At 44.6% G+C, this 27,361-nt stretch overlaps 1 protein-coding gene across 1 annotated transcript; it reads left to right on the top strand.

The window, feature by feature from the left end:
• Positions 1-27,361, top strand: OAZ2 (ornithine decarboxylase antizyme 2). Its single transcript, XM_040413783.1, is given in 6 exon segments — positions 1-296; positions 16,315-16,390; positions 16,392-16,472; positions 20,883-21,058; positions 25,306-25,391; positions 26,911-27,361. Coding segments are annotated over 6 exon segments (570 nt in total). The 5' UTR covers positions 1-276; the 3' UTR covers positions 27,042-27,361.

Here is a 27,361-nt window from a genome sequence, read left to right as displayed (position 1 = left end):
AGAAGGGGGTGGAGCGAGGTCAGTAACGGAGCGGAGTTGTTGAAGAGCGGAGGATAGTGTTGCTGCTGTTGTTGGGCTCTCAGCGCTGGGAAGTATCAAGGGCCGGATGCGGTTTATGTGTATGAACAGGAGAGCACAGAAGACGCGCCATTATCTACCAGAGACTCGCATAGCTAGCCTAGTACCCGGGCGCTGGACGAGTAAAAGAAAAGCGGAAGGAGTCCGGGCCCAAACCCAGAGAACGATCCGTACAGAGCAGGACACGGCGCGGGGAGAATGATAGACCCGCAGGACAGGTGTGTGGAGGGGTGGGGTGGTCACAGGGCCTCAGTGGGATGCCTGGTGGTGGTGATGCCCTCACAGCGCCCCGCGGCGGATTGCTCAATAATATATATAGGCACATAAACAACTTGGTGATTAGTGCAGCGAGGCCTGAGGGACAAGCTGGTGCTGGCACCGGGACAGGAGTGCTCTGTGTGTGTGGCAGTGGTGTCCTCTTACATGTGAGCAGAGGAGACATCTAATCGCCTGTCATATGACCGCTGACCCTCCTGTCCATGGACCTGTTCACATCTGCAGGGTTTCCATCGCAGACACCGTCAGAAACCGCAGCGACAAAAGTCTTGTAAGCGGGACTAAAAATAAGTGGAAACCAAACAGATCCCATTACAGTCAGCGGGATCTATTTGGCTCCATTTGTGTCAGTTATGCGCCGAATCCAGTACTCCTGAGAATGGAACTCAGTGACGCTGATGTGAAGGTGGTCTTCAGTCCGCACAGGGGGGGGGGAGGCTTGTCCATGGTACTGACTAGCTCTATGTGTGTAATGGAGGATCGAATCCACTGTCTTAGCATAATACGGTTAACGTACAGATCTGGCGTTCTTTAATCGATAGGGTCGCCCTCGATTGTCACGGTCTGGTGACTGTCGGGGGGCTGCAGCGGTCTAATGGACAGGCAGAGGTCCGCTCTGTGCACGTTTATATATGACGGAAATTTTTATAGGTCAATTATGTTACAATCAATAGAAAGTGGGTTCTTGAGCCTCCTGTTGGCGGCGGCGGTTGAGTATGTCCTACTGCGCCATTTATTGTCTGTGGGACTGATGAGGTGGCTGAGCACTGTACTTGGCAGGGCGCGTGTTCGACTGCTGCTCCATTCAGACTCCTCCTCGTGGTGGTCATGCAGTTAGAAGGGTCAGGGGACTCGGATCCCCCTGCTAGTGATAGGTGGAGTTCCCAGCAGTGGGGCCCACCAGCGGTCCGGCCTTCTGGGTAGGTAATAAATATCCATTGTGGGATTACAACTTTAAAAAGGGGTTCCGGGACCTAATAAAAACCGAACAAGATCAGTGGGCGTCCGGTACCCCAACCAACTACTAGCTGGTAGGAGCCGTGGCACAGCACCATACACTGCCTAGTGTGCTTGGATGGCACTTTACCCTGCAGAGCATTTCCTGGCCCCTGTAACAGTATATAGTGCTGTGGGGGGTCCGGGAGTCAGACCCCCACTCATATTGATGACCTATCAGTAAGATTTCCTTTGGCGGTCATTCAGCAGTGGCTATAGGTATGTGCTTGTCAGATGCCAGTTACACATCGTTAGCCTTTTTTGGGGTTTCACATACTAATCTTTCTTCCTGATGTCCATACACATATGTTGGATCCAGTGCATTCCAGTATGATGTGATGATGCCAGAGATTGAGTGGTACATTGCAGTTACACAGGGGGCTTTGGGGTGTTTTCTGTTAGTTACCTGGGGCGGGCAGGACTCCCTTGTAGAGCCGGTGCCTGTTCAGGAGAAAGGCATGAAGGGGATCCAGAGCTGTATCGGTGGCGCACCCCGTTCAGCAATCAGAGGGTGGTAAGTCCTTTTAATCATGGCTACATCGCCTGCAATAGAAGAGGGAACACCCTGAAGAAATGTCAACACATGCCACGTCACCCATGCAAGAGATGTGTTCTAGGCAACTATTGTCATGAAGGGGTGACGATCTAGATTGTTGCCCTGAGAACTGCACTTTGTAGCAATTCTCTCATCTCGCTAAGGTCTAATTCCGATGGCGGTTATTTCCGTCCATGTGCTGTCTCTCAACAGCACCCCCCATAGCACGTGGATCGGTTAAAGTAACTGGTGCCAATCCCACTTCCGTTCATACTCGTTCCGCTTTATGAGGAGAGTGGACCAGAATCAAAGCATAGTCTGCCCTTTAAGTTTTGTGATCAGTGGGGGGCGCAGCACCAAACCCTGCATTGATGAAAACTTCCGACATGTCACTATGGTATGTCCAAAATTTTCTGACATGACCCGGTACCTTTTGAGAAAGAGACTTGGTAAAATTGGGAAGGTAACAGATGCTTTTGACATTGGTGGATTAGAAGCTGAATATTCTGGTAATCAGCAGCTCTGTCAGCCTCTCAGGGATTGTCAGATTGTGTGATGTCCTCTTATCCCTCCGACGTAATGGCAGTACAGTTATGTAAGGGCCCCTGGATGGCATTGTTGGATTGTAAGCCTGAAACGTTGCGATATCACTTTCTGCTGGTGTGCAGTCGGAGTACATGGACCTGTATATTGTTACAGATCCCGAGCCTTCAGTAGCTCCTGTATCTTTCTTTAATTCGTTAGCCGGATAGCGTTGCGTCAAGCTGAAGACCTAATTGATCACGTTTGCTCTCTGAACATAGTATAGTAAAATAATACATTATACGGTACTACACTGTGCGATTGCCACCACCGCAGTCAGGTAGACGGGGACTGAGACAGCGTCGGAGGAATAAGCGGGTAATAAGTAATGCTTCTTATATTGACCCTCAGTACAGAAACGTCTGGAAACGCAAATATATTACAACGTGACTCCTCTGTTATGTCGTTCAGACTGTTATGTGCCCACAGTACCTTTTTTCGTGAGTATGGTGCTCTGGAAGTGGCCCTTTTTCTAAGGCTACTTTCACACTGGCGTTTTGGCTTTCCGTTTGTGAGATCCGTTCAGGGCTCTCACAAGCAGTCCAAAATGGATCAGTTTTGCCCCTAATACATTCTGAATGGAAAAGGATCCGCTCAGAATGCCTCAGTTTGCCTCCAATCAGTCTCCATTCCGCTCTGGAGACAGACACCAAAACGCTGCTTACTTGACGTTTCCAAAGTGGAATGGAGACTGAACTGATCCCTTTTCCATTCAGAATGCAAACTGATCCATTCAGGGCTCTCACAAGCAGTCCAAAACGGATCTCACAAACAAAGCCAAAATGCGAGTGTGAAAGTAGTCTAAGTCAACGGGGACGGATCAGTTTTCTCTGACACAATAGAAAACTGATCCGTCCCCCGTTGACTTTCAATGGAGTTCATGATGGATCAGTCTTGGCTATGTTACAGATAATACAAATGGATCCATTCATGACGAATGCATGCGGTTGTATTATTGTAACGGATCCGTTTTTTCGGATTCATGGCGGATCCGCCCAAAACGTGAGTCTGAAAGTAGCCTAACTTGTCAAAACGCTGAAAATCCACTTTTATGCTTGTTGGCGCTGAGCGCTCCTCTCTGGAACGTTTGCGCACATCGCTGAACTGAGGGTGTGCTCCTGCACATGTGCACTACACCCACATTGACTGGGCATGTGCCATACTACACAGCATCTCATGAGACCAGGGGATGGCGTTAACTGACCGAGAGAACATCATTCAAGATGCAGGAAGCGGACAGGGGAACCTGGACTTCTAGGAGGAAAGCGCTGGCCTCCTGGACTTGGAAAAGGGTCATTGGCATACATCAGGAACTAGAGTAATAGTGGATTTTTCACGCATTGACAACTTAGAAAAAGGCAACACAAACCACTTCCAGAGCACCATAAGCACATAAAAAAGGAACTGTGGGCCTTTTAAATGGTATAACCGAGGAGACCGGTTCCCTTTAGGTTTGAAAGAGCAGAAGATAGACATCTTGTTTTGGAAAACCACTTAAAATTGAATGCCTTAACGCTGGGTTCACACATGAGCGCACACATGAGCGCTTTCCTCCTAGAAGTCCAGGTTCCCCTGTCCGCTTCCTGCATCTTGAATGGTGTTCTCTCGGTCAGTTAACGCCATCCCCTGGTCTCATGAGATGCTCTGTAGTATGGCACATGCCCAGTTAATGTGGGTGTAGTGCACATGTGCAGGAGCACACCCTCAGTTCAGCGATGTGCGCAAACGTTCCAGAGAGGAGCGCTCAGCGCCAACAAGCATAAAAGTGGATTTTCAGCGTTCTGTATGCGTGATTTTATCGGGCGTTTACAGACCCGGCAACCAGCAACGCCCATTGTCGCGCATTCCTGGAAGTCTATGTACGGGAATACGCGACCATACGCCCCAAAGAAGCTCCTGTACTTCTTAGGGCGTTTTTCAGCGCGTTCGTACGAGCTGTAAAACGCTCAGGTGAGAACCATGCCCATAGGGGATCATTGGTTCTTGCCTGTTGAGCGTTTTACAGCGCGTAGGAACGCGCTGTAAAACGCTCAGGTGTGAACCCAGCGTTAAGGGCTGCTATTGTCCCTGTGATTGATCATCCATGAGATCTACAAATATATAAAGACACCGATATCAACCTTGTCTAGTGAAAAAAAACACACCTAGAACACTTCATCCAAATAATTAGCACCACAAATTGAGTTATCAAGGTGACCTGTCCACCTAATGCGTATTTCAGAGGGGGGTAAAAGCGGTAATATGACCAGGGGATCAGAGGTTTTACGTTTGATATATGTGTCAAAATATAATCTTGTCCCTAATCTTCCTTGGATGGTAATCTGTATTGTTTGGATTAGTTTGTGACCTTCCCCGTCACCAGACTGAAAACGACATTTCCTTGATTGCATGGAATGCCAAGGAGGAAAGAAGGGATAACCCTGGAATGGCACTGGCATTTCCTTAGCAATGGACAGTTCTGGGCATTTTCTAAATGATAATCATGTATAGGATAGAACTAGTTATGTGATTCTAAGCTAGGAAAAAAAAAACTTAAACGGTTGTGCCACAAACAAAAATTTTACATTTTTCAAACCAGCACCTGCATCGGAATATTTTTGTAATTGCATGTAATTAAAAGCGTAGTGTAGTCACTGAGTTACTCAATAAAATGTATCTGTGTAGCGCCACCTGCTGTCAGTTTTTTACCTTATTTCTTGCCCATTTCACTTTGGTGGTTGCACACGCTCAGTTTAAATCTTAAACGGTCACTAGCCATATCTTCTGTTAAAGGTTGTGGTAGTTACAGGGAGAGAGCTGCAGCAGAAAGGACACATCCCCTAGTAGGTTGTCAGCCTGAAATAAACCTAGCAGATCAACTGGAGCAATGAATGGGGAGATCTCTGGATCCATGTGAGGTACATTACTCGTTTAGGTTTGTTAGAAATAGATTGTCACATACTATATTATGTTTGATTTTCTTTAGTCATGGGATAACCCCTTCAAATGGGATGTTTGGCCATTTGAAAAGAGGTTTTAATGCCACCGAGATAAGTACATTTAATAACTTGCTTTCTTTACCATAGTTTTGCCATAGCTCCTGGTTTGGCACTTCTGGTTTGGTTCCCACACATCTGTGTCAGCACTTGACTCTAGTGATGCGCATAAGGGGGGGGCTGGCTGTTTGTCTCAGTGAAATAGCTAAGCCACCTTCCTCTGTCTCTGCATGATCTGTAATGCAGAAGGGAACTGGCTTAGCTATTGACCTGAACCACGCTGACGGCATAGATGGACTCGTGTGGTATACAAAGCATATAAGATTATTTGGTTTCAGTTTAATGCATTGAAAGCACTTTTTAGCTGGCCGGACAATTCCTTCAAGGGTAGTTCCACAGGCACCATTTTTTGGAGAAATGCCATCAAAGTTTAGATGCAGTATTTTTAACCAAAGCCAGAAGTGGATTCAAAAGGGAAGGACTTATTCTTCGTATCAGATCCACTCCTGGTCTTGCCTCAAAAAACCCTGTGAAACCATAAACGTCACATTAATAATAATTTCAGCTCAATAGAAAATAACGGCTGCACCAATTCATCTATACGAGGATGACAGTTCTGCTAAATGAGAGCTTTTTTTCGGGTTTTGTTTCCCGGCATTGTCAAGGAGCTGAAGCTTCACTTTTGGATGGATGTCATCCATTGACTTGACATCCATGGGTGCAGTTCTCTTCCATCCAGAGCCTGGTACATTTTTTTTTTTGATTTTTCAGTTCAGTTTTCTAATTTATGTAAATTGTAGCTTTCATATTTTTACAGTTTCTCTCTACTTCATTATCGGACATACAGTGGATATAAAAAGTCTACACACCCCTGTTAAAATGTCAGGTTTCTGTGATGTAAAACAATAAGACAAAGAGAAATCATTTCAGAACTTTTTCCACCTTTAATGTGACCAATAAACTGTACCACTCAATTGAAAAACAAACTGAAAGCTTTTAGGTAGAGGGAACAAAAAATATAAAAATAAAATATGGTTGCATAAGTGTGCACACCCTTAAACTAATAGTTTGTTGAAGCACCTTTTGGATTTTATTACAGCACTCAGTCTTTTTGGGTATGAGTATCAGCATGGCACATTTTGACTCTGCAAGATTTGCCCACTCTTCTTTGCAAAAAAATCTGTCAGATTGCGAGGGCATCTCCTGTGCACAGCCCTCTTCAGATCACCCCACAGATTTTCAATCGGATTCAGGTCTGGGCTCTGGCTGGGCCATTCCAAAACTTTATTCTTCTGGTGAAGCCATTCCTTTGTTAATTTGGATGTATGCTTTGGGTCGTTGTCATGCTGAAAGATGAAGTTTCTCTTCATGTTCAGCTTTCTAGCAGAAGCCTGAAGGTTTGGTGCCAATATTGACTGGTATTTGGAACTGTTCATAATTCCCTCTAGCTTAACTAAGGCCCCAGTTCCAGCTGAAGAAAAACAGCCCCTTGGCATGATGCTGCCACCACCATGCTTCACTGTGGGTATGGTGTTCTTTTGGTGATGTGCAGTGTTGTTTTTGCGCCAAACATATCTTTTGGAATTATGGCCAAAAAGTTCAACCTTGGTTTCATCAGACCATAACACCTTTTCCCACATGCTTTTGGGAGACTTCTGATGTGTTTTTGCAAAATGTAGCCTGGCTTGGATTTTTTTCTTCGTAAGAAAAGGCTTTCGTCTTGCCACTCTACCCCATAGCCCAGACATATGAAGAATACGGGAGATTGTTGTCACATATATCACAAAGCCAGTACTTGCCAGATATTCCTGCTGCTCCTTTAATGTTGCTGTAGGCCTCTTGGTAGCCTCCCAGACCAGTTTTCGTCTCATATTTTCATCAATTTTGGAGGGACGTCCAGTTCTTGGTAATGTCAATGTTGTGCCATATTTTCTCCACTTCACTGTGTTCCATGGTATATCTAATGCCTTGGAAATTCTTTTGTACCCTTCTCCTGACTGATACCTTTTAACAATGAGATCCCTCTGATGCTTTGGAAGCTCTCTGTGGACCATGGCTTTTGATGTGGGATGCGACTAAGAAAATTTCAGGAAAGACCAACTAGAGCAGCTGAACTTTATTTGGGGTTAATAAGAGGCACTTTAAATGATGGCAGGTGTATGCTGACTCCTGTTTAAAGGGGTTCTGAACTTTGTTTAAACTGATGATCTATCAGCTCCAGCAGCGCCGGCGGCCTTCTCACTGTTTACCGCTGGCCCAGTGACGTCACGAATAGTATCAACTTGCCTGGGCGGGGCTAAGCTCCATTCAAGTCTAAACTAAGTGCAGAACCCCTTTAACATGATTATGAATGTGATTGCTTAATTCTGAACACGGCTACATCCACAGTTATAAGAGGGTGTGCACACTTATGCAACCACATTATTTATATATTTTTTTTGTTTTCTTCCCTCCAACTAAAATTTCAGTTTGTTTTTCAATTGAGTTGTACAGTTGATAGGTCACATTAAAGGTGGAAAAAGTTCAGAAATGATTTCTTTGTCGAATTTTTTTTACAGCACAGAAACCTGACATTTTAACAGGGGTGTGTAGACTTTTTATATCAACTGTAATACCAGGACTGGTTGCAACTTTATAGGGGTTATTACAGAATGAGCAGTTTCTCCTAAAACCTCCGTACCTACCTATTTATTGGACACTGAGGACCTCATTTACCAATCAGAGCTCAGCACTATGATTGGTTTCTGTGGGCAAACAACACAGTTTTGATAAATGAGTTGTTGTTTTTTTGTTTTTGGCCTCCGGATGCTACTTTCTGCCTGCCGCACAGAAGCACACGCCACCGCTTTACCACAAGCCACTGCCTACGTCAAGGGTGGGCAACAGGTCTGCTCCACAGCCTGTTCATGGTTCCCTGCTGTTTCTAACCAATCCCAGTATGCTTTTCTCTGTAATGGTTCACAGGGCTTGCTCCACGTGTACTGCAGAGAGAACAGTGCGGCAGTGGAAACGTTACAGAGCAAAGCATGCTGGGTTTGGTCCTGCATGTAAACATCCTGCCAGAATGCAGTGATGCTGAGAAAAGGGTTAATGCTGACCTGAATAAAAAGTATGCAGCATTTGGGGTACTCTGGCAGATATAAAATGTAATTCTGAAACCACACAACCCCTTTTAATGGTTGTCTGTAAACTTGAGAAACGTGCCTTCGCTGTGTATGGCACAGCGCTCTGGTTTCTAGGACATACTGCACTGTTGAGTTTCTTTTTCCCTACTTCACAAATATCCCTGCCATTTCCAGGACAGCCTCCCATTTCTCTCTCCCTCCAAAAACTGCTGTTGAGCACAAAGCCTTTAAGACATGGTCGACGCTTGCCAAACCAAGTAGTAAACAGTCTATCCTCCCGGGATAAGGAGAGGCGTGTAATCGGCGCTGAGCTCAGGGTTTCTTGCATATGGAGAGGGAGCTATCCTCGGAGTGCTTACCTTTCTGCGCAATGCAGCTGCCTCTCTGAGCCCATTACCGTATGCCAAAATATATTGTCTTATTACGTTTACCTCTTGTCCATTTAATATTTAGCAAATATGTATTGATATCAGTCCTTGTATCCGGTTATAGTCCTCGTTCCCATCCTTGGTCACATGTTTGCACACTAAGGCCGCTTTCAGACGAGCGAGTGTCACGCTGCGGACTTGCAGCGCCCGTCCTGAACTTCCAGCACTGCTGGGGTTGCATAGCATTATATAGATTTATGATGCTATGTAACACTTAGAGGTCTGGAATGTATAGAATAACACTGGCATAATGCTGTCAGTGTTATCCAATACATTCCAGAACTGTAAGGGTTACACAGCATCATAAATCTATATAATGCTATGCGACCCTGGCAGTGCTGGAAGGTCAGGACGGGTGTGCGAGTCCAGAGCATGACACTCGCTCGTCTGAAAGGGGCCTAAGAATGAGCAGGGTGGTATACAACTATACATTACAACCAAATTCCCAGTACTGTGCATGGCATTCATACCACTTACAGCCAATTGTCCCTGGCATAGGGATTGCTGTGATATAGCTGAAGATTGAGGTGATGTGGGAGGCACCTGGCTTTATGTAAATGGGGACTTGCGGGGCCCTGTGCACAAGCTTTAGATTGAAACGCATTGCTGTAAATAACCTATTGCTGACTGGTGTAACTACCAGGGTAGGCAGGCAGGTGGCCGGGATTGCATTTGCTCTGGGGCCCAAAAAATAATGGGTCCATCTGCACTCAAATACATGATGCATTTAGTAATGAAGTATATGCAAGGTGGCAAGACAAATGGATTGTGACACCAAAGTTTTGACCCCTGTTTTGTACATTCTCTCTTCTCTATGACCTCACAGCTTGCATTATTCCTGTGCTGTGACATCACTGTATTAGGCCTCATGCACACGACCCTTGTTTTGGTCCACATCCAAGCCTCAGTTTTTGCAGCTTGCATGCGGACCCTTCACTTTAATGGGGCCGCAAAAGATGCGGACAGCACTCAGTGTGCTGTCCGCATCCGTTGCTCCGTTCCGTGGTCTGTAAAAAAAAATATATAACCTGTCCTATTCTTGTCTGTTTTGCGGACAATAGGCATTTTTCTATCAATGGCTGTCCGTGCCGTTCCTAAAATTTCGGACCGCAAAACACACAACGGTCATGTGAAAGTAGCCTAAGGCTATATGCACATCTGTGATGTTCTGTCCGGTTTTGAAATCCGGCACAGGCTCTCAAAGCCACAGAACAACGCTTCAGTTTTGTCCCCATTCATTGTCAAAGGGGACAAACTGAACAAACCGGAATGGAGTGCGCCAGAGTGCATTCCATTCCACTTTGTTGCGTTCCCATGGCAGACACAATCAAATTTTTGTGTACAGTCTGGGAAGCTGAGCAAGCCGGATCCTGCACCAAAAACCATTTAAGTCAATGGTGCCGGATATATCTTTTTTTTTTTTTTTTTTTTTTTTTTTGGCACGACGCCTATTGACTTACAATGGTTTTAGTGCTGGATCTGGTTTCTTAATTTTTGATATAATACAACTGGATCTGTTCTGAACGGATGCAGCCGGTTGTATTATTGTAACGGAAGGGATTTGCTGTGGTTTTGAGATCCCATGCCTGACCTCAAAACCGGACAGCAAAAACGCAGATGTGAAAGTAGCCTTAGGCCTATTGCACACGACCGTATGGCTTTTAGTTTTTTGCGGAACGGAACAGCTGGCCCCTGATAGAACAGTACTATCCTTGTCCGTTATGTGGACAATAATAGAACATGTCCTATCTTTCAAACGGAAAAATGGAAATACGGAAACGGAATGCATACGGAGTACATTCAGTTTTTTTTGCGGACCCTTTGAAATGAATGGTATATATACATTTTTTTTTTTCTTACTGCACTGAGGAAACGGGTACATGGTGACTTTTTGTGTTCATGTATGCAATGCCTGTACCGTGAAATCACTGTTTGTATAATATATCTGTACTGTGACATCACTGTGCACATTATTTTGCCATTATTACGTCACTCTGTGGATTATCCCTGTTCTGTGACATCACTGTGCACATTATCCTGCCATTATTACATCACTGTGTACACTATCCCTGTACTGTGCACATTATCCTGCCATTATTACATCACTGTGTACACTATCCCTGTACTGTGACATCACTGTGCACATTATCCTGCCATTATTACATCACTGTGTACACTATCCCTGTACTGTGCACATTATCCTGCCATTGTTACATCACTGTGTACACTATCCCTGTACTGTGCGCATTATCCTGCCATTGTCACATCACTGTGTACACTATCCCTGTACTGTGCGCATTATCCTGCCATTATTACATCACTGTGTACACTATCCCTGTACTGTGCACATTATCCTGCCATTGTCACATCACTGTGTACACTATCCCTGTACTGTGCGCATTATCCTGCCATTATTACATCACTGTGTACACTATCCCTGTTCTGTGCACATTATCCTGCCATTGTCACATCACTGTGTACATTATCCCTGTTCTGTGACATCACTGTGCACATTATCCTGCCATTATTACATCACTGTGTACACTATCCCTGTACTGTGACATCACTGTGCACATTATCCTGCCATTGTTACATCACTGTGTACACTATCCCTGTACTGTGCGCATTATCCTGCCATTATTACATCACTGTGTACACTATCCCTGTACTGTGCGCATTATCCTGCCATTGTTACATCACTGTGTACACTATCCCTGTACTGTGCGCATTATCCTGCCATTGTCACATCACTGTGTACACTATCCCTGTACTGTGCACATTATCCTGCCATTGTCACATCACTGTGTACACTATCCCTGTACCGTGCGCATTATCCTGCCATTGTTACATCACTGTGTACACTATCCCTGTACTGTGCGCATTATCCTGCCATTGTTACATCACTGTGTACACTATCCCTGTTCTGTGCACATTATCCTGCCATTGTCACATCACTGTGTACACTATCCCTGTACTGTGCACATTATCCTGCCATTGTCACATCACTGTGTACACTATCCCTGTACTGTGCGCATTATCCTGCCATGGTTACATCACTGTGTACACTATCCCTGTACTGTGCGCATTATCCTGCCATTGTCACATCACTGTGTACACTATCCCTGTACTGTGCGCATTATCCTGCCATTATTACATCACTGTGTACACTATCCCTGTACTGTGCACATTATCCTGCCATTGTCACATCACTGTGTACACTATCCCTGTACTGTGCGCATTATCCTGCCATTATTACATCACTGTGTACACTATCCCTGTTCTGTGCACATTATCCTGCCATTGTCACATCACTGTGTACATTATCCCTGTTCTGTGACATCACTGTGCACATTATCCTGCCATTATTACATCACTGTGTACACTATCCCTGTACTGTGACATCACTGTGCACATTATCCTGCCATTGTTACATCACTGTGTACACTATCCCTGTACTGTGCGCATTATCCTGCCATTATTACATCACTGTGTACACTATCCCTGTACTGTGCGCATTATCCTGCCATTGTTACATCACTGTGTACACTATCCCTGTACTGTGCGCATTATCCTGCCATTGTCACATCACTGTGTACACTATCCCTGTACTGTGCACATTATCCTGCCATTGTCACATCACTGTGTACACTATCCCTGTACCGTGCGCATTATCCTGCCATTGTTACATCACTGTGTACACTATCCCTGTACTGTGCGCATTATCCTGCCATTGTTACATCACTGTGTACACTATCCCTGTACTGTGACATCACTGTGCACATTATCCTGCCATTGTCACATCACTGTGTACACTATCCCTGTACTGTGCGCATTATCCTGCCATGGTTACATCACTGTGTACACTATCCCTGTACTGTGCGCATTATCCTGCCATTGTCACATCACTGTGTACACTATCCCTGTACTGTGCGCATTATCCTGCCATTATTACATCACTGTGTACACTATCCCTGTACTGTGCACATTATCCTGCCATTGTCACATCACTGTGTACACTATCCCTGTACTGTGCGCATTATCCTGCCATTATTACATCACTGTGTACACTATCCCTGTTCTGTGCACATTATCCTGCCATTGTCACATCACTGTGTACATTATCCCTGTTCTGTGACATCACTGTGCACATTATCCTGCCATTATTACATCACTGTGTACACTATCCCTGTACTGTGACATCACTGTGCACATTATCCTGCCATTGTTACATCACTGTGTACACTATCCCTGTACTGTGCGCATTATCCTGCCATTATTACATCACTGTGTACACTATCCCTGTACTGTGCGCATTATCCTGCCATTGTTACATCACTGTGTACACTATCCCTGTACTGTGCGCATTATCCTGCCATTGTCACATCACTGTGTACACTATCCCTGTACTGTGCACATTATCCTGCCATTGTCACATCACTGTGTACACTATCCCTGTACCGTGCGCATTATCCTGCCATTGTTACATCACTGTGTACACTATCCCTGTACTGTGCGCATTATCCTGCCATTGTTACATCACTGTGTACACTATCCCTGTTCTGTGCACATTATCCTGCCATTGTCACATCACTGTGTACACTATCCCTGTACTGTGCACATTATCCTGCCATTGTCACATCACTGTGTACACTATCCCTGTACTGTGCGCATTATCCTGCCATGGTTACATCACTGTGTACACTATCCCTGTACTGTGCGCATTATCCTGCCATTGTCACATCACTGTGTACACTATCCCTGTACTGTGCGCATTATCCTGCCATGGTTACATCACTGTGTACACTATCCCTGTACTGTGCGCATTATCCTGCCATTGTCACATCACTGTGTACACTATCCCTGTACTGTGCGCATTATCCTGCCATTATTACATCACTGTGTACACTATCCCTGTACTGTGCACATTATCCTGCCATTGTCACATCACTGTGTACACTATCCCTGTACTGTGCGCATTATCCTGCCATTATTACATCACTGTGTACACTATCCCTGTTCTGTGCACATTATCCTGCCATTGTCACATCACTGTGTACATTATCCCTGTTCTGTGACATCACTGTGCACATTATCCTGCCATTATTACATCACTGTGTACACTATCCCTGTACTGTGCACATTATCCTGCCATTATTACATCACTGTGTACACTATCCCTGTACTGTGCGCATTATTTCTTTGTTTATGTAGACCAATGGTGAGCTTTTTAGAATTTTCTAATGGAAGTGGTCATGGTAAAAAGGGAGTCCTTACGAAGTTTTGCTGTGGGCCCCCATGGTTACATCCTAAGCCCCTGTGACAGACAGGAGATGTAAAGTTTCCTCTGCCATTGCATGGGGGGGGGGGGGGGGGGGGGGTTGGTAGATGGGCAACAGATTTCATTGTATTGCAGGATTTGTTTGCATATGAAAGCCACAAGCTCTCCGCTTGTAACTCTCCTGACGTGGAACAGCATGTACTGTGCTCCAGCAAACAATAAAAGAATGGTCTGAAACATATTTTCCCTAATTAATGTACCTGCCATTGATAAAAATGATTCATAATGACGTTAAATTACTGTACTGCTAAAGCAGGTAGGTGACTGTAGTCAGAAGCTGGTATGGAGATGAAGGGGCTGCCCAGACATACTTTCCTGCCTGATCGTACACTACAAGCTGGAAGTGGTCCTTGGCGCCATGCAGTGCTCTATAGTGATCGTACACTACTGCACGCCAAGCAAAATATTTGCTATGGCACTCATCCAGCGCGCACGGGTTCTGCTAATAAGAATAGGAGCTGCTAGACCGATTGCCATGACAGCTGTCCTACCCAGTATGGAGTGGCATCTCTCCATGCCCGATTGGGTGGGAGGGTATACCTGGACATTCCCTTTATTCTCCAGGAGGTCAGCGTGGGTCCGACTCCTGGCACCCCTGACGATCAGCTGTTTGAAGAGGATGAGCCCCATGGCCTCTTCACAGCTTACCATGCACAGCGCTGTGCATTGTATAGCAGCCATGCTTGGTGTTGCAGTTCAGCCCTCATTCGCTTGAATGGGGCTGAGCTGCACCTAGGCCATGTAACTGATGAACGGATCGTCACATACACCACAAGTCGGACCACCACTGATCTCAGTATGTACACGATAAACCCTTTTAAATGTAAATGGTTTCCCTTTGGATATTTAGTATAGTGAATGCTTCAAAGATATACAGTGTAAATCCTATTAAAGGTGCAGTAGGAAGTAAGTGGCTATGTTGGTTTAGACTGGCATTATCAGTTGTCTCCAGATGGCTGCTTAGTTTCCGTCTCTAAATACATGATCACTAATGTTTATAGGACCTGTTGGAGATCAGGGCTACAAATAATGTCAGTTGCCGCTGCTCCTGGTGTGTGCTACAGAGGGATAGGGGACCTCATCTTCTGTGTATGGAAGACCTCAAAGCAGGCCATCTACAGCCACTAGCTGAGGGAAAGCTGACAGAGAAGGAGCCTGCACTATTTTGGATGGTAAAATGATGAGCACCATGACAAAAGCCCAAGAGACCTCACGCTGGTGCTGATAGTATTGGCTCTGGCACTGCCATCATTCACATTATTCTGCTCCTGTAACAAACGAAATGAAATTCAGTAATGAGAACTCAGCCAAACTTGAAACTCAGTTTATTCAACCAGCAACCTCAACATCCTATTATCCGGTACGGTTTTATGGGTCTCCACATTCAGGCATTTTCACATCGAGTTTTGGTTTAGGTTTGGCATATACGCCAAGCGATCCCAGTTTACACTCTAAACATGTCCATAGCCTTCTATTGCCAGATGTTTGTGGCCTCCACCTGGTCCTACTTTTATTTTTTTATTCTTTACATGCTACCATTACAGGCATCTGAGAAATGTATACATAATATGTATCTATTAAATGGATGGCAGTATAGCCTATGGATGCCAGATACCGCCTACAGATGCCCTTAGGCTATAATGGTACTCATTAAAGGGCATCTGTCAGCAGATTTGTACCTATGAAACTGGCTGACCTGTTACATGTGCACTTGGCAGCTGAAGGCGTCTGTGATGGTCCCGTGTTCATATGTGCCTGCATTGCTGAGAAATATGATGTTTTATTATATGCAAATGAACTTCTAGGAGCAACGGGGGCGTCACCATTATGTAAAGGGATAGTAATATATTTGGTAACAATTCGTATGTATGCATATGTGATACTTTATGTATGTCAAGGTTTAGGCTTTTATTAAACCTTTGCCACACTCATCGTACTTGACTATTATTAACCATTTTTCCTTCTTCTTCTTCTTTTACAGTAGTATTTTACCTTTGAGTAGCAGTCCCCAGCTTCAGTGCTGCAGGCACCTCATTCCCGGGCCTCTGTGGTGCTCCTGATGCCCCTCACCCACTGTTGAAGATCCCCGGTGGGCGAGGGGACAGCAGGGATCCCGCACTCCCAGCTGTGATTTATAAGGTAAGAATGATTACGTTTCTGGCATAACGGACTCCACCAAATTTCTTTTAATACGATTCTTCTGGGGTATGGACCATACCTGGTTTTGATGGTCCTCCTTGGATTAGGATTTGACTTGACATTTTAGGAATGTTCAGCCACTTCAGTGAGCGGATGTCACTGGCCAGCCAAAACCATTGAAATCAAACCTTACCGTGTCCCTACAGAATAACTGCATGATCACATATACATTAGAGCCACAGGGTCTGTGATTAGTGTTTGTGGTCCCCCACAGATTGAGGACTGTATTTGGCTATCTCCGTCAGTACCTTAGACTTGGAATGGAGCTCAGCTGCCTCTCCCTTCAAATGGGGGCACAGGAACCCTGTGGATAGGTGAGACGTGTTGGCTCTGGGTTTGCATGTTTCCAGGCTTCATGCCAAGTTCTCTGTATCGAATATTTCCAAGTAAATGCAAATTCTCTGGTGTCGTCATCATTAACTCAGGAGACATTGATTTGAAAACAATATAGCAAGCCAGACGGCGCTGGTTCATGTTCGTTATTGTGAGAACCTCATATGGTTAACATTGTTCGCCACATCGCCTGTTTACTCAAGGGGTTGGGACACACAAGCATTTGCTATAAAAGCTGCTTACACAAGGGCTTAGAAGTTATTCACATGTCTGTATAACAGAAGGATGATTTGTAATACGGAGTGACCTAATAGGACACTGACCTGGCGACCGCTGGACACCATTGTCTTTGTTCCATGAGACGCTTTCAGCACCTGCCCTAAGTTTGTCAGAATGCACCGAATACTGGCATGAATGGTCACTTCTTTGGGTCCGTGCGCACGTTATACACATGGAGAGAAAAATATGGTCATGTGAATAGACCCTTATAATGATTTATTACAAATAATTGACATATAAATGGAAAACCTCCTATTAATATGGTAAAGCTTGATTTAAAATGACAGGCATCAGACTTTAAATGTGATAAAATGTAAAATTATAAAATTCGTTTTCTTTTGGATGTCCCACGGCAATGGTTCCCCTGTCCAGTGCCAGGCTTTGTTATTAAAGCTTCTGCATCCATAAAGTGTCTCGTCTTGTATACATTACCCTTAAAGGGATTCTGTCACCTCTTTTTACCCTATAGAGATGCGGACATGCACGGCTAGATCGCTGCTATATATATATATATATATATATATATATATATATATATGTGTGTGTGTGTATGTAAATCGGCCTGCTAAGGAGCCCAAGGGGCTGTACTAACCATTCTGGAGCCCAGCCGCGCTCCCTGTGAAGGAGCCCAGCACCGTCTGTATCCACTAATCTCCTCCTTGCTCATGAAGTCAGATCGCCGTAATCTCGTGGTGCGCGAGCTCCTTCCCTAAAGGCTGATGCCAGCACAGGGAAGGAACACTATGCTGGCACTGCGCGAGCTCGCGCATTGCGAGATTACGGCGATCTGACTTCGTGAGCAAGGAGGAGATTCGTGGATACAGACGGTGCTGGGCTCCTTCACAGGGGGGCGTGGATGGGATCCAGAATGGTTAGTGCAGCTCCTTGGGCTCCTTACCAGGGTCATTTACATATCTATAAAATCATTTTTTACACTCGATAAAACAACTCTGAGATATAGGACAGGTATATTGCGGACATGCTAGCGGCGATCTAGCTGTGCATGTCCGCATCTCTATAGGGTAAAAAGAGGTGACACAATCCCTTTAAACTGAATGCCCAGAATACAGTCTGATTATTCAGCTCCCTTTCATAAATCAGAACACCCAGCTTCAGGACACCCTTTTATTTAGTCTGCCCAAAACCCTCTGACCATCTATAGGATGCACGAGGGTTGGTCTGACAAATTCACTCCAGACAACTTGATTTTTCTGAAACATGGGCTGCCAAAAGAAGCTCCAGATTTTTCATGAGTGGTGCTCCTTTTTAATACATTTGGTGCAGGTCCCTCCAGCACACAGAGGATTTAGACTGGCACATCAAACGCTGGTCTGAGTCTATGGCTTATTGCACACGACAGTATATTTTCACGGTCCGCAAAACGGGGTCCCGTTTTTCCGTGATCCGTGACCGTTTTTTCGTCCGTGGGTCTTCCTTGATTTTTGGAGGATCCTCGGACATGAAAAAAAAGTCGTTTTGGTGTCCGCCTGGCCGTGCGGAGCCAAACGGATCCGTCCTGAATTACAATGCAAGTCAATGGGGACGGATCCGTTTGACGTTGACACAATATGGTGCCATTTCAAACGGATCCGTCCCCATTGACTTTCAATGTAAAGTCTGGAGTCCCTTTTATACCATCGGATCGGAGTTTTCTCCAATCCGATGGTATATTTTAACTTGAAGCGTCCCCATCACCATGGGAACGCCTCTATGTTAGAATATACTGTCGGATATGAGTTAGATCGTGAAACCTCATTTCCGACAGTATATTCTAACACAGAGGCGTTCCCATGGTGATGGGGACGCTTCTAGTTAGAATATACTACAAACTGTGTACATGACTGCCCCCTGCTGCCTAGCAGTATCCGATCTCTTACAGGGGGCTGTGATCAGCACAATTAACCCCTCAGGTGCCGCACCTGAAGGGGTTAATTGTACTATCATATCCCCCTGTAAGAGATCAGGGCTGCCAGGCAGCAGGGGGCAGACCCCCCCCCCTCCCCAGTTTGAATATCATTGGTGGCCAGTGCGGCCCCCCCCCTTCCTCCCTCTATTGTAATAATTCGTTGGTGGCACAGTGTGCGCCCCCCCCCCCCTTCCTCCCTCTATTGTAATAATTCGTTGGTGGCACAGTGTGCGCCCCCCATCGGCCCCCCCTCCCTCTATAGCATTAACAACATTGGTGGCCAGTGTGCAGCCTCCCATCCCCCCCCCCCCCCCGATCATTGGTGGCAGCGGGTTACTAGCAATAGTACAATAGTAAGATTCATACTTACCTGGGAGCTGCGATTTTCGTGTCCGGCCGGGAGCTCCTCCTACTGGTAAGTGACAGTTCATTTTGCAATGCGCCGCACAGACCCTGTCACTTACCAGTAGGTGGAGCTCCCGGCCGGACACGAACATCGCAGCAGCAGCCAGCAGCAGGTAAGTATGAATCTTCTACTATTGTACTATTGCTAAGTAACCATGGCAACCAGGACAGTAGTAGCGTCCTGGTTGCCATGGTTACCGATTGGAGCCCCAGCGATTAAACTGGGACTCCGATCGGAACTCCGCTGCCACCAATGATGGGGGGGGGGGGGGGGGGGGGAGATGGGAGGCCGCACACTGGCTAACAATGTTGTTAATGCTATAGAGGGAGGGGGGGCCGATGGAGGGCGCACACTGTGCCACCAACGAATTATTACAATAGAGGGAGGGAGGGGGGGGGGGGCGCACACTGTGCCACCAACGAATAATTACAATAGGGGGGGGGGGGGGGGCCGCACTGGCCACCAACCTATTATTACAATAGAGGGGGGGGGGGGGGGCGCACTGGCCACCAATGATATTCAAACTGGGGAGGGGGGGAGGGTCTGCCCCCTGCTGCCTGGCAGCCCTGATCTCTTACAGGGGGATATGATAGTACAATTAACCCATTCAGGTGCCGCACCTGAAGGGGTTAATTGTGCTGATCACGGCCCCCTGTAAGAGATCGGGTGCTGCCAGGCAGCAGGGGGCAGTCTTGTACACAGTTTGTAGTGTATTCTAACTAGAAGCGTCCCCATCACCATGGGAACGCTTCTGTGTTAGAATATACTGTCGGTTCTGAGTTTTCACGAAGTGAAAACTCAGCTTTGAAAAAGCTTTTATGCAGACGGATCTTCGGATCCGTCTGTATAAAAAGTAACCTACGGATCACGGACACGGATGCCAATCTTGTGTGCATCCGTGTTCTTTCACGGACCCATTGACTTGAATGGGTCCGTGAACCGTTGGCCGTGAAAAAAATAGGACAGGTCATATTTTTTTCACGGCCAGGAAACACGGATCTCGGATGCGGCTGCAAAACGGTGCATTTTCCGTTTTTTCCACGGACCCATTGAAAGTCATGGGGTCCGCGAAAAAAAATGGAAAACGGCACAACGGCCACGGGTGCACACAACGGTCGTGTGAAAGAGGCCTATCTCCCCCATGTCTTCTTACCTTATTCCCCGGATTCTTTTCTCTGGTATGATTATATAGTGCAGCATGTTGTATTGCAGCGCTCTTACATCATCTTATTGTGACCAGCTAATCCCTTGTTATCTCAGCATTTATCTGCCAGCAGCTGTAATACACATGGCCATTTGTGGTTCAGTTATATAATAAGGGCGTAATACTGAAGTTTGTATTCATATATAGTTCACATCTTTTAAATCGGCATTTCAGTGCAGCCTTCCAGTCCGTCTCATATGGTTTGTCTATTGCCTAACACAGGACGAGAAGCTTACAGTCTCTGAGGATCTCCCGGGGAATGATGGGAAGCTCCACCTCGTCCATTTCCAATATAAGGTCACTGAGGTGAAACATTCCTCATGGAAGGCCATGCTGTCAAATCAGAGCCTCTTTGTGGAAATACCCGAGGGCATCTTAGCTGATGGGAGCAAAGAGGGGTAGGTAAAGTAATGCATCATACGTGTCTGTAAGGTACACCTGAGAACCATAGAAGTGGCAGAATTAGCATCTTTGCATGCTCATCACTATTTCTTGCTAGGCAGCACATAAGAATTGTGTTAATTACATCTTTTTCATGCTAACTTTAGCAATCCCTTAAAGGGATTCTGTCAACTAGTTTGAGTCTATAGAGCTAAGGACATGCACTGCTAGATCACCACTAGCACGTCCACAATATACATTTCCCATAGCTCTGAGTGCTTTACTCCGGTATAGTGAAAAAAGAAAACTGTTTATTCACCCAAACAGAGAAGGAACGCCATTCTGGCACTTTCATGCGGCATACTTGCGCCTACGCGATATTACAGCGCTTCAACTCTGTGATGTTGGGGGAGCAAGGAGGAGATTCGGAGGATGCGGGCGGTGCTGGGCTCCTTAACAGTGGGCATGGCTGGGCTCATGAAACGTTGGTAAGAGCCCCTTGGGCTCCTTACTTGCCTCATTTGCACATATATAAAATCTTTTTTGTTTTTTTTATTGAATAAAAGCACTGAGCTATGGGAAATGTACAGTTGTGTTCAAAATAATAGCAGTCGGACATCACTAACCTGATCAATCACTCTTTTTGGTAGAAATGATATTGCTACATGGCAAACAATTTACTAGCAGGTGTAGTAGAGTAATAGAAACCCAACAGTCATGACATGCATGCTGTTGATTCTGTGTAATTGAATCACTTATTGAAAGGGGTATGTTCAAAATAATAGCAGTGTGGAGTTCAATGAGTGAGGTAATTCATTCTTTGAAAAACAGGTGGCAATTATTGCCCTTATCGAAGGAAGGCAGTAAATGTTGTAAATGCTGGTTACAGTGCATTTCTCTCTGAAATTCTGAGGAAAATGGGTCGTTCCAGACATTGTTCAGAAGAACAGCATACCTTGATTAAAAATTTGATTGGAGAGGGGAAAACATATAAAGTGCAGAAAATGACAAGACATGTGCTGAAGAGATTACAATTTGCCAAAGAGCACATTGACTGGCCTAAAGAGACATTTTGTGGACTTCAGAAAATAAGATTGTGCTTTTTGGGTCTAGTAGCCGGAGACAGTTTGTCAGATGATCCCCAAACACTAAATTCAAGCCACAGTACACTGTGAAGAGAGTGAAGCATGGTGGCGCAAGCATGATGATATGGGGATGTTTCTCATACTAAGGTGTTGGGCCTATTTATCGCATACCAGGGATCATGGATCAGTTTGAATACATCAGAATACTGCCTTATTACTGAAGAGGAAATGCCCTTGAAATGGGTGTTCCAACAAGACAACGACCCGAAACGCACCAGTAAACGTGCAACATCTTGGTTCCAGACCAACAAGATTGATGTTATGGAGTGGTCAGCCCAATCTCCGGAGCTTAATCCAATAGAAAACTTGTGGGGTGACATCAAAAATGCAGTTTCTGAGGCAAAACCAAAAAATAGAGAAGAACTGTGGAATGTAGTCCAATCATACAGGTGCCAGAATTTGGTTGACTCCATGCAACACAGATGTACAGCAGTTCTCAGAAACAGTGGTTACACAACTAAATATGAGTTAAGTGATTCAAAGGAAAACAAAGTCTTCAAACATTTTTAGGTTTAAATAGTGAATGTTTGAGTTTGTAAAGAAGAATACAAGCACTGCTATTTTTTTGAACAGTCCTAATATTAAAGGGTTTCTACCACCAGAAATACCGTTATGTAGCTGATTGACATTAACGATGCGCTAATGTCAGCACTACATAACAGTATGTTTCTAACGTTAGTCCCTGCAGCCGTTTTTGTAAAAAAAAAAAAAAAAAGCACTTTTATTATCTGCTAATGAGCCTCTAGGTGCTATGTGGGCGTAAAATCGGTACCTAGAGGCTCCGTCCACTCACGCTTTATCCCGCCCAGCTCCTCTTGATTGATGGCACGATCCACAGCATCGTTGACTAAATCCCGCGCCTGCGCCGTTCACTTCTGTCTTCGGCGCAGTGATGTACGCCCCATGACCCCCCGCCCCCCATGTCGGCGACCTGCGGTTTTTACCTATTGTGGTAGCGTCGGTGCCATCGGGTCCCCATGGGGATGTAGGGGGTCCCAATGGCATGGAAGGCAGCGCGATGGCATGGAAGGCAGCGCGATGCCTTCCGGTGACTAGCCTGTGAGATCCAGCCCCCTGGATCTCACAGGCCGGAAGCTGTATGAGTAATACACACAGTATTACTCATACAGCCAATGCATTCCAATACAGAAGTATTGGAAAGGATTAGACCCCCAAAAGTTCAAGTCCCAAAGTGGGTCAAAAAATTAAGTTAAAAAAATAAGTTTTCCCCCAAAATAATTAAGTTTCAAGTAAAAATAAACAAACTTAATTTTCCCCAAATAAAGTTAAAAAAAAAAAAAATTGGTAAAAAATAGGGGGGAAGGGAAAGTATACATATTAGGTATCGCCGCGTCCGTATCGACCGGCTCTATAAACATATCACATGACCTAACCCCTCAGATGAACACAGTAAAAAATTTTAAATAAGAAAATGTGCAAAATAAACTTTTTTTTGTCACCTTACATCACAAAAAGTGTAATAGCAAGCGATCAAAAAGTCACACGCACCCCAAAATAGTGCCAATAAAACCGTAATCTCATACCGCAAAAATCATACCCTACCCAAGGTAATCGCCCAAAAACTGAAAAAATTATGGCGCTCAGACTATGGAAACACTAAAACATGATTATTTTTTTTTGCTTCAAAAATGAAATCATTGTGTAAAACTTGCATAAAAAAAAAAAAAAAAAAGTATACATATTAGGTATCGCCGCGTCCGTGACAACCTGGTCTATAAAAATACCACATGATCTAGCCTGTCAGATGAATGTTGTAAATAACAAAAAATAAAAACTGTGCCAAAACAGCTATTCCTTGTTACCTTGCCTCACAAGAAGTGTAATATAGAGCAACCAAAAATCATATGTACCCTAAACTAGTACCAACAAAACTTCCACCCTATCCCGTAGTTTCTAAAATGGGGTCACTTTTTTGGAGTTTCTACTCTAGTGGTATATCAGGGGGGCTTCAAATGGGACATGGTGTCAAAAAAACCAGTCCAGCAAAATCTGCCTTCCAAAAACCGTATGGCATTCCTTTCCTTCTGCTCCCTGCCGTGTGCCCGTACAGTAGTTTATGACCACATATGGGGTGTTTCTGTAAACTACAGAATCGGTTAAAAAGCTGTTAACCCTTGCTTTGTAAAAGTAAAAAAAATATTAAAATGGAAAATCTGCCAAAAGTGAAATTTTTAAATTGTATCTCTATTTTCCATTCTTGTGGAACACCTAAAGGGTTAGCGAAGTTTGTAAAATCAGTTTTGAATACCTTGAGGGGTGTCGTTTCTAGAATGGGGTCATTTTTGGGTGGTTTCTATTATGTAAGCCTCGCAAAGTGACTTCAGACCTGAACTGGTCCCTAAAAATTGGGTTTTTGACAATTTCTGAAAAATTTCAAGATTTGCTTCTAAACTTCTAAGCCTTGTAACATCCCCAAAAAATTAAAATATCATTCCCAAAATGATCCAAACATGAAGTAGACATATGGGGAATGTAAAGTAATAACTAGTTTTGGAGGTATTACTATGTATTAGAGAAGTAGAGAAATTGAAACTTGGAAAAGTTGCAATTTTTTACAAATTTTGGGTAAATTAGTTTTTTTTTTTTTTATAAATAAAAATTCTTTTTTTTTTACTTCATTTTACCAGTGTCATGAAGTACAATATGTGACGAAAAAACTATATCAGAATGGCCTGGATAAGTCAAAGCGTTTTAAAGTGACACTGGCCAGATTTGCAAAAAATGGCCTGGTCCTTAAGGTGAAATAAGGCTGTGTCCTAAACACCTAAGGATTCTGACCAGTATCACTTTAAGTGCTGATAACTTTAAAACGCTTTGACTTACCCAGGCCGTTCTGAGAGAGTTTTTTTTCGTCACATATTGTACTTCATGACACTGCTAAAATTGGGTCAAAAAAATTCATTTTTATTTATAAAAAAAATACCAAATTTACCAAAAAATTGCAAATTTCCAAGTTTCAATTTCTCTACTTCTGTATATAATATACAGTCATGTAAACACATTACGGTGTGATTTAGGTTCTCCGTCATAGTACCATTTCAGCTGTTACTGAAACTTACTTAGTTTGCATCTGATGTACTTATTCTGTCTGTTAATAGGTTGCTGGCTCTACTTGAGTTTGCAGAAGAAAAGATGAAAGTCAGATATGTCTTTATCTGTTTCAGAAAGAGTCGAGAGGACCGAGGTATGTGAATGTGAGATTACTTGTCAAATATTAAGCTGGCTATAAACAACCTGACCATTAAAGGGAACCTGTCAACGGGATTTTGTGTATAGAGCTGAGGACATGGGTTGCTAGATGGCCGCTAGCACATCTGCAATACCCAGTCCCCATAGCTCTGTGTGCTTTTATTGTGTAAAAAAAACCTATTTGATACATATGCAAATTAGCGGAGATGAGATGAGTCCAGCATGAAGGAGCCCAGCACCGCCCCGCATCCTCAGAATCTCCTCCTTGCTCCCCGACATTAAGGCTACATGTATACGAACGTTGTTTGTGTCCATTCCGTTTTTTTTTTTGTGGATACGATGCGGACCCATTCATTTCAATGGGTCCGCAAAAAACTCGGACAGCACACAGTGTGTTGTCCGCATCAGTATGTCTGTTCCGTTGCCAAGCAAAAAAATGTGCATGTCCTATTTTTTTTCTAGTTTGCGGACAAGGATGGGCATTATTACAATGAATCCGCAAAAAAAGAGGATGCCATGCGGAACGTCATCTGTTTTTTCTTTTTGCAGACTGCAAAACACATACGGTCATGTGCATGTAGCCTAAAGGGCAGATTTTTACCTGTGAAGCTGGCTGACCTGTTGTATGTGTGCTTGGCATCTGTGTTGGTCCCATTTTCATATGTACCCATGTTGCTGAGAAAAATGATGTTTTAATATATGCTGGAAAGCCTCTAGGAGCAACTGGGCATTACCATTACACCTAGAGGCTCTGCTCTCTCTGCAACTGCTGCACTTTGAGGGTCAGGCATGATCACAATTACACTGACTGGTCCTGTCAATCAAAGTGCAGAGGCTGCGGCAGATGTAATGGGGACGCCCCCCGTTTCTCCTAGAGGCTCATTTGCATATAATAAAAAAATCATATTTCTCAGCAATACAGGCACATATGAGCATGGGACCAACACAGATGTCTTCAGCTGCCAAGTGCACATGTAACAGGTCAGACAGTGTCATATGGACAAATCTGCTGGCAGATGCCCCTTAACCCTGGTAACTGTACTTTTTTAGCCAGTCAGGCTACTTAATGGTAGACCAATGTATTGACGTATGATGCAACAAATAAGTTTCTACAATTTTATTGCAACATTTCACTAAACCGGCTAAGGCTACTTTCACACGAGCGTTCGGGTGTCCGCTCGTGCGCTCCGTTTGAAGGGGCTCACGAGCGGTCCTGAACGCATCCGTCTGGCCCTAATGCATTCTCAGTGGAGGCGGATCCACTGAGAATGCATCCGCCTGCCAGCGCTCAGCCTCCGCTCCGCTCAGTGAGCGGACACCTGAACGCCGTGCGGAGGCGAGCGGATCCGTCCAGACTTATAATGGAAGTCAATGGGGACGGATCCGCTTAAAGATGACACCATATGGCTTAATCTTCAAGCGGATCCGTTCCCCATTGACTTTCAATGTAAAGTCTGAACGGATCCGCTCAGGCTACTTTCTAACTTCCGTTCCTTTTTTGTTCTTTTTCACAGGCCCGCTTCTCAAGACGTTCAGTTTCCTTGGTTTTGAGATTGTGCGCCCTGGGCATCCCTTTGTTCCTGCACGTCCAGAAGTTCTGTTTATGGTGTACACACTGGACGAAAGCTCATCGGATGAGGAATGATCTACAGAGGACGAGTCGTACTTGTAGCGCAGTTTTTTTTTTTTTTTTCTTTTTGTTTTCTTTGTGTGTATTCAAGTAGCTGTTGAGAGTTTTTCGCACTTTTTACCTGGGCATGGGAGGACAAGCGCGCATGTTCATGCGATGGACTAATAATTTTTGGCCTTTCTTTCAGTTTTATGAATAAGATTTTGTTGTTGACCTTTTTCTGCAATTTTGTTCAAAAGCATCAACTTCAAGCACCTTGCAGTCTGTGATCACAAACATGTACTCAGAATGTAGTTAAAACTGCATATGGAAAAAATAGTTATCTTAAATGCCAA

Source organism: Bufo bufo, chromosome 1, assembly GCF_905171765.1.
Source record: "Bufo bufo chromosome 1, aBufBuf1.1, whole genome shotgun sequence".
Classification (NCBI taxonomy): domain Eukaryota; kingdom Metazoa; phylum Chordata; class Amphibia; order Anura; family Bufonidae; genus Bufo; species Bufo bufo.
This window is presented reverse-complemented; position numbering and strand designations above follow the sequence as displayed.